Source organism: Cheilinus undulatus, linkage group 20 (assembly GCF_018320785.1).
Source record: "Cheilinus undulatus linkage group 20, ASM1832078v1, whole genome shotgun sequence".
NCBI lineage: Eukaryota > Metazoa > Chordata > Actinopteri > Labriformes > Labridae > Cheilinus > Cheilinus undulatus.
Genome location: NC_054884.1, coordinates 2,023,744 through 2,035,893, shown reverse-complemented (window position 1 = coordinate 2,035,893; position 12,150 = coordinate 2,023,744). Strand labels below are relative to the sequence as shown.

General features: G+C 40.9%; 2 protein-coding genes across 2 annotated transcripts in view; one reads left to right on the top strand and one right to left on the bottom strand.

The window, feature by feature from the left end:
• The window catches only part of LOC121528231 (myosin-16), a 39,077-nt gene extending 33,045 nt beyond the window's left edge, over positions 1 to 6,032 (top strand). Inside the window, exons 16-18 of the mRNA XM_041815556.1 lie at positions 733 to 933; positions 1,010 to 1,156; positions 1,602 to 6,032. Coding sequence (XP_041671490.1) covers positions 733 to 933; positions 1,010 to 1,156; positions 1,602 to 1,754 — 501 coding nt within the window. The 3' untranslated portion in view covers positions 1,755 to 6,032. The remainder of the gene's footprint in view (positions 1 to 732; positions 934 to 1,009; positions 1,157 to 1,601) is intronic.
• A 4,249-nt stretch (positions 6,033 to 10,281) lies between these two features.
• LOC121527842 (growth arrest-specific protein 7-like) overlaps positions 10,282 to 12,150 on the bottom strand; it is a 117,380-nt gene continuing 115,511 nt past the window's right edge. The window contains exon 14 of the mRNA XM_041814852.1: positions 10,282 to 11,985. Coding sequence (XP_041670786.1) covers positions 11,872 to 11,985 — 114 coding nt within the window. The 3' untranslated portion in view covers positions 10,282 to 11,871. The remainder of the gene's footprint in view (positions 11,986 to 12,150) is intronic.

Genomic DNA, 12,150 nt, shown 5'->3' with positions numbered 1-12,150 from the left:
CTCAGCCATGGTCTCACTGGATGACTGAAAGTCATGGCTGAGGGTGAATATTCCTCTACTCCTCCCAGCATTGTGAAATGCTCGCTACAATTGGCTGTCTTTCTCTCTGTTACACTCCGACTCGTCTCCTCGACCGGGCGTGCGTCTTTCAAACTCTATAAACTCCAAAACTTTGAATAGAAACACATCCACAAATGCTGCTGGGATTGAAGTTACTCATGTCCACCATCTCCTGGTGTAAAGTGGTAACAGCGCAGACCTCCACCATTAGCCCTATCTCCCAATAGTACAGAATCCTTAAAAAAATTCCTGGATCCAGACGGTGATCCCGATCAGTCCCAAAATCTAATCAGTTCTTCCTTATGCCATTTCTGACATTTCCTGAAAATTTAATCAAAATCTGTCCATAACTTTTTGAGTTAATGTTGCTAACAAAATAACTAACAAACTAACTAACAAACTAACTAACAAACTAACTAACAAACCGACCCGATCACATAACCTCCTTGGTGGAGGTAAAAAGGAGATCAATGGGGAAGAAGAACAGGAACTAAAAACAGTGTATTAATCTAAGAAAAAGAAGTAGAAATTTAAAACATGATTTTGTCATTTCTCTAATATACATGGAAGTATATTGTCCAGCGTTGTCCCACAAAGATAAAGTTTAAAACTAAACCCCAGACCTCCTCTCAGTCCTGCAGCTGTGTCCTCACTGTCCCGTGTCTTGTTCAGGTAAAGGAGCTGGAGCTGGAGTTGGACTCTGAGCAGAAACGCCACGCCGAGACGGTGAAGACACTGCGTAAGAACGAGCGCAGATTGAAGGAGCTCCTGTTTCAGTCTGAGGAGGACCAGAAGAACCAGCTGAGGATGCAGGAGCTGGTGGAGCGTCTGCAGAACAAGATGAAGGCCTACAAGAGACAAGTGGAGGAGGCCGTACGTCTCTGAGTCTTTATTAACATGTCTGAGTCATAGTCCAGGTCACTCTGCTCAAACGTGGCTGTTTTTACAGGAGGAACAAGCCAACATGAACCTGGCCAAGTACAGGAAGACGGTCCACGAGCTGGACGATGCAGAGGAGCGAGCAGACATCGCTGAGTCAGCACTAACCAAGATCAGGACCAAGAACAGAGGCAGCTTTGGCAAAGGATACTCCTCGGTAAGAAACACTGACTAAATATCACGTAGAAAAATCCACAGACAGACAGCTGACAACGTCATAATGGCTTCACCGTGTTTAATTCTAGATTTTAGCTGATTTAGTTTAAAGGACACTCAAGCAGCAGCAGCAGCAGCAGGAGTTTCTGCAAACCTGCAATCAAACATAAACATTTATTAACATTTAGGATGCAGGTGCAAAACTTCACAAGACCTCAAGCACCTGCAGCCCCCCTAAAATGCAACTGATTTATGCAGAACAACACAAACGTCCTGACTGATGCTGGTTTGGCTCCGTCAGTGGAGCAGACGGGGGCTGAGGTCTAAATGCTCTGACTGCAGGATCGAATCCTTAATCTGTTTTCAGTGTTACAGAAAGAAGAGCTCAACAAAGGAACAAAATATCTCTAGATTCTGACTCTGAGGGTTTTCTCTGTCTCCTCCAGGGCTACAGCACCCCGTACCCCGGTCTGGTCCGGTCACCGAGCTCTGCAGGCTCAGAGGGAAGAGGAGAGAAAATCCTCAACGATGATGAGGAGTCCGTCAGCTCCCTCATCCCGGCGTATCTCAACTCACTGAAGAAGCTGATGGTGGATTAGAACACGGCTCAGACTCCCTCTAGGTGCTTCAATCAATCAACCTGTCTCTGATTCATGTGGAAGATGTAAAGACCGTACCGAGATTTAAACACCGTACCGAGATTTAAAGACCGTACCGAGATTTAAACACCGTACCAAGATTTAAACACCGTACCAAGATATAAAGGCCGTACCGAGATTTAAACACCGTACCAAGATTTAAACACCGTACCAAGATTTAAACACCGTACCATGATTTAAACACCGTACCGAGATTTAAAGACCGTACCAAAATTTAAAGACCATACCAAGATTTAAAGACCATACCAAGATTTTAAGACCGTACCGAGATTTAAACACCGTACTGACATTTAAAGACCGTACCGAGATTTAAACACCGTACTGACATTTAAAGACCGTACCGAGATTTAAACACCGTACTGACATTTAAAGACCGTACCGAGATTTAAACACCGTACCAAGATTTAAACACCGTACCATGATTTAAACACCGTACCGAGATTTAAAGACCGTACCAAAATTTAAAGACCATACCAAGATTTAAAGACCATACCAAGATTTTAAGACCGTACCATGATTTAAACACCGTACTGACATTTAAAGACCGTACCGAGATTTAAACACCGTACTGACATTTAAAGACCGTACCGAGATTTAAACACCGTACCAAGATTTAAACACCGTACCAAGATATAAAGGCCGTACCGAGATTTAAACACCGTACCAAGATATAAAGGCCGTACCGAGATTTAAAGACCGTACCAAAATTTAAAGACCATACCAAGATTTAAAGACCATACCAAGATTTTAAGACCGTACCGAGATTTAAACACCGTACTGACATTTAAAGACCGTACCGAGATTTAAACACCGTACTGACATTTAAAGACCATACCGAGATTTAAACACCGTACCAAGATTTAAACACTGTACCTGTACCACACAAACAGAGAAAACCTGTAATTTCCCCACACATTCAGGCCGTAATGTTTTTAACACATCCCGCCTGTTTGTGTGAGCTGTAACACTCCCATAGAGTAATATTCTAGTACAGTGGTTTTCAAAGTGTGAGGCGGGCCACGCCTGGGGGGGGGCTACAGGACTTCAGGACAGGCTTGGACCCATAAACCAGAAAAAAAAAGGTGATTAGTTTTGCTAACTTTGCTGTATGTGGGGCAAAATGGACAGATAAACAGTTACTACAAAGACGATACTAGAGTCCACTGTTAAAGTTAGGATTTTCCTGCAGTGGTCCTGATGATGCTCAACATTAATGCTGCTTAATTCACAAAGATGTACGAGCTAATGACAGCATAAGGCTGTGTAAACCCTGGGGTCATTCTGAGTCAGAGCACTAAGTCAGGGGAATTTTTAATAGGAAGTAAAGAGGAATTTTGGTCAGTGGAGGTAACGGACATTTAGCACCTTAAACACTAAAACAGACTGCAGGTTTCTGGCACCAACAATGATCAAAAGTGAGTACCAGGCAGGGCTGAAGGTGATGATCTGCTCTTATGCAAACTCACGGTTCCCACTAAATTAGAGTGCAGAGCATAAAAGCAGGTGGCATTGGCAATATGTTGATTAGTGAAACTAAATACCTGTTAGTCAGGGTAAGATGGATGTTTAAAGAAACATGCAAACCAACGTATCAACAATATTAAAATGCTAAAGATAAAAATGTTTACAGATTAGACAAATGTTGAAAATCTAGGGGGGTTTTTTGTTTGTTTTTTTTAGTCTTATGTTTTTTAAGGGGGTGGGGGTCCACAGAATAAATTATCTTCTCCTCGGGGAGGCTCACTCGCCCACACTTTGGAAACCCCTGTTCTAGAACATTCTTAATTTTTTGTTTTTTATGACGTCTGCAGATGTTCAGAGCAAAAGAGACGCCTTATTTTTATCCTGCATCACTTCAGCGAGTTTGGGATTATTTAGGTCATTTTATTTGTCATGTAAAGCAGACTATAGTTTCTCTGGTTTCATGCACAAAATAAGAACACTCAGTTCATTTCAGATCAGTCTTAATTAGCCTTTAAAGCGTCTCAGACTGGATCAGATTTGGCTTACTAAAATACTATAAAACCAAACAATTTTTTTTGGGTTTATTAGTGTAAAGAAGTCTGATTAATGCTGCAGACTGGCACAATGATGCTGATTTGTTTAGATTCAGTCTTTATTGGTGAAAAAACAAACAGCTGACATTTAAAATGCTGTTTTTTTTTAATGGACTTTAGATTAAGGTGAGGAAGATCTCAACAGTCACACGCTTCAACAGCAACTCCATCAGCATCTAACCTGTGTTAGAAACAAAGAAACGGAGATGAGTCATGTGATCGCACTGTTTAAAAACTCTGGCTTCCTTTAAGTCTGAAAGTTTGAACATCACATTTTAATATTTTTCCTCTATAATGTACAAATACTGAATATGAAAAACTGACCTGTAAGAGCTGAAAATCCCCCTTACTGGCCCCCCTTATTAATAAAAAGTCATTTATAAACCATCAGCAAACACATTTATCGAATACTAACTCCAGATCAACCATAATGATAAAGAAATGATGAATTTCACAGCCCACACCTTGTAAGAACACTGGGAGACAAAATCTACGTTCCATCAGATCGTTATTATCTGAGCCACGAATTAGAGGTGCTAAAACCAAAGTGAATGCTGGGTAATAATCTATCTAGTGCAGCTGCCTCACAGGTAGACACCTGTGATTGAATAATCCATGTAGGGAAGCAGTCCTGATGCTGCAGCCATGAGACCAGCTGGGCGAATCAGGACTACGAAGGACCAGGAAGAAATCCCTGAGCAAACGTAGTCTGAACGCTGTGGTGCAGTCGTTTTGGCTGAACCTAAAGGGGGTCGGTCTGAGTCGGTGCCTATGACGTGGCTTCTTCTCATATACCTGCAGACAGCTGGAGAGATGGGGCCTGAATCTAGAGCAGGTCCGATGATGGCCATCAGGACCCAGTGGTCCCAAACCTGACCATCAACTCCATGAGAGCTCCCAAAAAGGTCTAACCACTCATCCTTACAGGCCAGATCAGACTACACGGCAAAAACAGGGGGATCACCATGAGCTCTCATCATGATGCCGTCTACTGTGGCTGTTCAGGAGTTCAGAGGTCATCAGGTCAAAGAGGGTCAGTCATGAGGACAGCAGAAGCTCTGTGCGGGATGCTCGCAGTCCTGTGCTAAAAGGAAAATCCAAACGGGGTCTGGCTGCAGACCGCCGATCTCATAAGACCCTCCAGCAGACTGCCTTTGTGAGACGCCGCATACCTAAGATGGAAGCTAAGTACTGGTAATAGAAGAAGAAGAAGGAAGCAAACGCCAACAGCATATAAACACCAACGAAGAAAAAGAGGACGTGACGCCGTTAGTCGTAGACTTTATTAAATGTAACAGTTCTAACAAACAGCTCCCCTCAGAGGCCAAACAAAGGCTTCGACTGTCTAACTCAGTATAAATAGATGTAAAACGCTTAATCCTGAAGTGTAATCTGGTTTTATTTAGAAAGGTTTGTGTTCCTTTTAGCCCCCATAGTGGTAGATCTACAGTGGAAGTTTAATCTGATTTTATTTTTGGAAGTTTTAGCGTGTATTTACGCTCTGCATCTCAGATGTGCGGTCTGTGAGAATAACCGTCAGAGAAGAGCGATGAGCGGTCTGCAGCCAGACTGTCTTAGAAAATCCAGTTTGGACTCATCCCTGTGTATAAAGAAGAGGACTGTATGGAGTCTGATCTTCATTTAGGACTGGAGCTACAAACGTGAGAACACATCAAGAAAATCAGACCATTCAGCCCAGTGTTCTTCAACTGGTTTGGCACCAGGACCCAGCATCAACTCCACACTGATGCACATTTCTGACATTGTTCAATCACAGCCAGCTGTTTGTTATAAAAAAGGATAGTTTGGATTAGAGCTGGAACAAAGAGATGGAGACTTATCCTTCAAAATAAAAGCACATTATAGAGTTTAGGCTGCAACAACACAACTGGGCTTAATCCAGGCTGCCTTTATGTTGTCTGACCTGTACCCCTGCAGTACTCTAGTGCTGTCCCTCCTTTAGAAAACCTCCTTTTTACCCATTTACTGAACTCCTTAGACTTTCCTCTGATGGTTTATAGATGACTATGAAGTGTCAGTTATTATAGAGCAGAACATTTGGACTAAATCCACATTGAACCCTTGAGCACATCTTTGTCTAAACCTTTAACAGCTGGAACATGAATGTCTGATTTTTATCAATAAAGGACTTTTACATTTGTGATCTGACTCTTTGTTCTGGAATCCTAAGCAGACAGGTGGAGTGATGGAAACACAGGGAGAGGATCATGTTAGTATATTCTGTTTTTATTAGAGAAAAAGCCCAACCTTCAGCTGTTAATGTACAAAATCTCTTTATCCTCAGTCAGACTGAACAGAGCAGTTTTACTGGACTGGTCAGAGCCTTTCAGACAACATTTAGCTCGACAAACACAGAAATCTGTAGAACCGCTGAGAGATATGTGAGAGATTAATCCAGTCCAGGATTTTTAACTATCAGGATCAAATTCTTAGATTTGTTTGTATAGTTTTGATTTAGTCTTTACTGCATATATGTACACCTTTAATCCCAACATGTCCATCTTTCATTAGTAATAAAAGGTGTTACAGCTCTTTAGAATACCTCCATATAAACATAAAAGTACAGTTTATTTATAGAAAATCATTTGGGTATAAAGTGCAATCAGCTGATTTTTAATCTTAGTAGGAATGCAGTGAAACGGGTACAGACGAGTGTGCAGGAGCTTTAGATTTATGCTGTTTTTGCTGAAGAAGCGCGACCATATTGGTGAGTTATGACCTCGTATTTGGCTGTTTGATAAACCCCAAACCTGCACAGTGAAAATCAGTTTATAATCATAATAAAGCAACCAGAGCTTTGCACAGCAGGGCTGCTAAGATTTGGAGACCTCAGCAGGAAAAAATGTTTTTTTATTTTGCTCTAATAAGAGGGATTTCAGCATGAGGCAAAACTCAAGGAAAGAAATCCCTTAACCCCCGTGGGAACTTTGATCATAATTTACTGATCACATTAGAAAATAACTGTTTGGGTGAAATAATAGTAGGGTTTAAAGGACTGAAATTATAAAGTAGTGGCTTCTCTGCTCTTTCTTGGGAAAATTTAGTCAAAAAAATCTATGGTTAGGACCTGAACCATCCAAGGTGGAGGGAAGGAAGAGGGAAGCATAAGGAGGAGAAGGAAAGGAGATGAGGAGAGAGGAAGAGCACGAAAGAGAGGGAAAAGCTCTTAACCTCCTGTTTGCAGACATTTCTTGCATATTTATTCTTCCTGTTTCTACTTTATATTCATTTGGAATCGGGTGGGTCTGAAGTCCCTGTTTCTACTTCTATCCACTGTCCACCTCTACCCTGGGAGCATAAAAAGCCCCAAAATAAAAATATAAAAAGTTCTTTAAAGACACTAACACATTTTTTTAGACTGTCCTTGAACAGGACTTTCAGGTCTGGAGGCTCCAACAGAGTTCAACAGGCCCACTTTTTCAGTGTTGTTTTTGGAAGCAAAATTCTCCATTCAAATACTTCATATTTTATAAAATCCTCATTACTACACTTTTCACCTGTTAAGCCCTAGCCTCTTTATTAGGCTGCTGCTCGAAATGTACAGTCCGTCTTTAAATAAGTATAACTCTGGAAGTACAAGGTCTATTTGGATGATCCAGGTACAATAATGAAGAGGCAATGGTGAAATTTCTTCACAAGTGTAAGTGTAAGTGTGTTTATATGTTACTGGTTCAGAGAGAATCAAGTTGGCAAATTAAAAATTTAATTTTTGCCTAATGTTTTTTTGGCAGTTTTAGCATATACAGTGCTTAATAAATGTATTAGACCACCTGTCATCTCTGTCTCAGAGACCATCCAGCATCATGAAGTGCTTTAATGCGGACTTTTTCATTTTCAGTCAGCTCTCCATGTTTTACCATTTTGAAAAGGAATGAGGAATTTCAAACTGAATTCACCTTTTTATACCCAAATTTGAGTCGGCTCACTGGGTTTCTCTGAGAAGTCAGAAATAAAACAAGCATAACATTCAAAAACTATAATTTCACATATTAAGCAAGAATTATATTAAAGTCATTTCCTGTTTTTTCAGTGTTTTTGTAAATCAGTCACTTTGAAAATTCATAGATAACAATAATAATTCTATTTTAGCATTTAAAATATCATTTCAGTTAAAGAGCTTCTACATATTGGTGTATTAACCATTGCAGAAACATCAAAAAGATTTTGGTAATTACCAATGCTGTTAATTTAGGGCAGCTGTGGCATAAACCTTACTTTGGTTAGGGTTAGGGTGGTCTAATACATTTGTTAAGCACTGTATATCCCATAGAAATAATGCAGTTGAAGTCCAAAACTCGCCAGCAGGCCAAAGCAGCACATTTCAAAATTACTTGTTTCAACTTTCATGCCACTAGAGGGTTATCAGGACAAAATAAGTGATTTTAGTAAAAACAAAAATATCCATGTGAAATCCCCTCTTGTGCCATTTGGACCCAATTTGGTCCAATCTCTGCCATTTGAAAAATCACAGGTATCAAACTTTTTTCTCATATGCCATTATAGGTGGTCACAGCATCATGGGATTCTTTCTCCCCTCAGATCACCCAGACCTCCATATAGTTCACTTTCAAAGGAAGTCTTACAAAGGAACTAAAGTTTGACACCAAGAGGAGCTGATTTATTTTCAATGGAACAAAAAAACAACAAAAATAAAGTGCAGAAAAGGGGGCAGAAATGTCTACAGCCACTTTGATGTGTGGTCCTTGTTTTCAGTCCCTTTTGAGATGATGTGTTGCAGGTAAAAATGGTTTATTTGGGCTTGTAGCTGAGCTTCTTCTGTTTAATTTCATATGTAACATGACTATTTTTGTGCAAAACTAGACTGCACAGAGCGAGTTTGTTGGGATCAAGGCGAGCAGGACCAAATTTGGTCCCGCTAGGGCTTAAGAGGTTTTAATGCATGAACTAAGCTACCCGAGTACAAGTGGCTATAAAACTTTAATTTGGTACAAAAAAAGCAGAAGGAGAGACAAAGATAGAAGACTGTAGACCTATTTCTTTACAAGGAACTACATATCCCACAATCCATTGTGTTTCATATATTTGTGTATTTATAGTGATAGCTTTTAGAGCTTTCAGACCAAATGCACCTCTTCTAGTCTTTATATTTTAATGACATTGCTGTAAAGTATTTGCTTTATATTACGGCCACATGCACTGTCTTCATGAACAGCTAACCGTCTTGGATCACTGGCTCAGTGGACGTTTCCATGGTGACTGGAGACCCCACCAATCAGAGACGCCACTGTGATACCAGAGGATTGTGGGTATCACTAGCTGCGTTTACATGGACACTTCTAATCGGGTGAAATCCTCAACCTGATTAGAAATGCTGCATGTAAACACCTAAATCAACCCCATCAAGCCCCATCCGATTAAAAATCTAATCGGTTGCAGAGGGGTGGTCTACACCTTTTCACGACCCGATCAGAGGGAAAATTCTTCCATGTAAACACCTTCACCCGATTGATCTGACACGTTCTTTCTGCGCATGCTCTTCGTCTTGACATAACTGCGTGGTGACGTATTGTCGGGAGCCGTTCTCCCCAGCAGAAACGGGGCACTAGACCCAAACGCCGGCAGTGGAGAAGCCAAGACTCAGGGGATGTCGGCCTCAATGGGGAGAAGTAACGGTGCAGCGGGACTATATACCACTGGAAACCAATCGCAACCATAAGTCATGTGACCTGTGTGTCACATGATTTATGGTTGCTAGTGGTGACCGTTGACGCGGTGGCTGCTATTCCGATTAAAAACGGACACATATGAACACCCGATTGGATGGATCACACACAATGTAAACGCTTGACCCAAAACATTTAATCGGGTTGATTTCAATCAGATTGGAATAAAAGTGTCCATGTAAACGTGACTACTGCGACTTTGGCTGAGATTGCAAATAAACTTTGTTTTGTACCGTTGATTCACCATTAGGTAGTTTGTGGAAACTTTTCTGATCAATAATCAAATCTGTTATGGAGAAAATGATGGGGATTTTCACTTCTGGAACCACAGCAGTGTTAATTTTGGCAGCTATTTTTAATTGTAGTCTTAGTTTTAGTCTGTAAATGAAATGCATTTTAGTTTGTGTCACATTTTAGTCATTTCTACCTTTTTAGTTTTATTCCATAAAAGTCCTCACATTTTAGTGTTTTACTTTTAGTCCAAGCATTTATCCTCTGGTGCCAAATCATGGTAGTGTGTTCTCTGCACCCTGCCAAACCTGCTTTCTACAGCTGAGAGGCAGAATAGATACAGATACATTGTTTTTGGACAGATTTATCCACAGTGGAGAAATATGACAGATTTTGAATGTCTGACGAAAACTACATCACATTTTAGTCTAGTTTTAGTCATCTTGATGAAAACGAAACTTCATTTTTGTCAGTTTTAGTCATCACAGATCTATCTTTGTTAGCCTTTGTCTAGTTTTTGTCATGGAAAAAAAGGCTGTCAACGAATAGTTTTAGTCAGAGTTTTAGTTGAGGAAATTAACACTGAACCACACGTCTCTGATTACCAAAATAAAGCCGTGCAGCTTCATGTTTATAATCATTGAACTGTTGGATGATTCAGGATGTTTGGGACTTTAGGTTGAACGAGACATTGACAGTAAAGAGCGTTTATTTTCTTAAACCAATGAAGGAAAATAACATTTTTGAATGAAGACTGCACATCCTCACCTGGATAGGGGAGCAGGGCGAGCCTTGAACATTCAGATGACCATGTGATGAACGGGGTTTTAAAAACAAACAAAGCCGATGTGTCAAATTAAAAAAAGCGGATGCAGAGTGAAAGCCATGGAGCATCTGTGTGGTTAATTTGGATGTGAACTTCAGAGTGATATTTACCTGCAACCAAACCATTTAAAATGATTCTGAAAGGTTTTAAATTCAGGTTGTGTTCATGCTGTCACATCAACACAAAGAGGGTCTGACTGGCCGGGACAGTGGGTGATCAGAGCAGCTTTAAAGGACAGCAGCAGACCTGCAGTTAGAAACAAAAACATGCATGCATAACCCCGATTCTGCTCAGTTTTTGATTTCTGCATGCTCCCTCCTAACAACAAAATGCCTCACAACCAACTGCTTGTCTGTTAAAAAGTGCTAAAGAAACTTTATCTCAATAAAACATTATCTATAGAGTTTAAATGTCTAAGCTCTAAATGTACTCAATTAAAGCAAAAATATGAAAAATAAAAGTTACCAGTTGTTTTAACCAGTGATGACATGTGCTGTCCCCATTATCCAAACATTACCAGAAAGAACTAAATGGTTTTGCGCTAGATTTAAAAGGTGTAGGCAATTTTTCCTTTAAACATGCTCAAGAAATAGATCTGCAACATCCTCATGGCTACAGACGTGTAGTTTTTCTGTAAACTTCTGATGGGGAAGTAAAAAGACGACAGAAGGTGAAAAATTGTCCAAAAAGGACTGAATTCCCCTCACGTTAGGGTTGTAAATCTGATGGAGACACTTGTCATTTTGTTCTTTATTTCAGTGCATTTACATCTGAACTGTACCAGGGGGGCGGGGCTTAACAAACAGCCAATACGTGGTCATATTAGTATCAAACCCCTGCAGTCTAATCTGAATCCACAATATTCTAACACTCTGGGGTCAAGGATGCGTTTTGCTCAGCAGCTTCTGTTAAATCTTTTTTGTTCCTCAGTCAGCGACCTCACAGAGCAAAGCACAAACACACAGCTGCATCACATAAAGCTGTTCAACATGTCCAGGTGTTAAAGTCGCCGCTGCTTTCGCCGTTTTATTCACACGTGTCGCTGCCGGCCTCCTGCCGGCTCAGCGTTTAGAACAGAAAAATGACATCTTCATCCATTGCTTCATGAACGGGACCGTCAGCAGGCTGCAGCCAGCGCTGACCGATCCTCCTTCTCTCTTTAAGGAGTCCTGGGCGAGTCATGGGGGGCGGGGCTACAATCCTAGACCAGGATTTATGTCCCAGTCCATCCTATGAGGTCAGATCTCGATGTCCACCGGTCTGATCTCTCCCGTCTTGTTCTCCTTCACCCACAGCTCTCGGTCTTTGGCCGGGTCCACGCACTGCAGCAGTTGGTCCACCGGCTCCATCGTCTGGAACAGCAGAGAACAGCAGTCAGATACTGATATTAAACTATTATTCTCTGGCTCCCTCTGCTGGTGAAAGCAGGGAAATGACGGCTTGATTCAACTGGAATTAGAGAACTCGGTGTTCCTGATTTCTTGTTTTAGCTGGTGTGATATAAAAACAGGAACAGA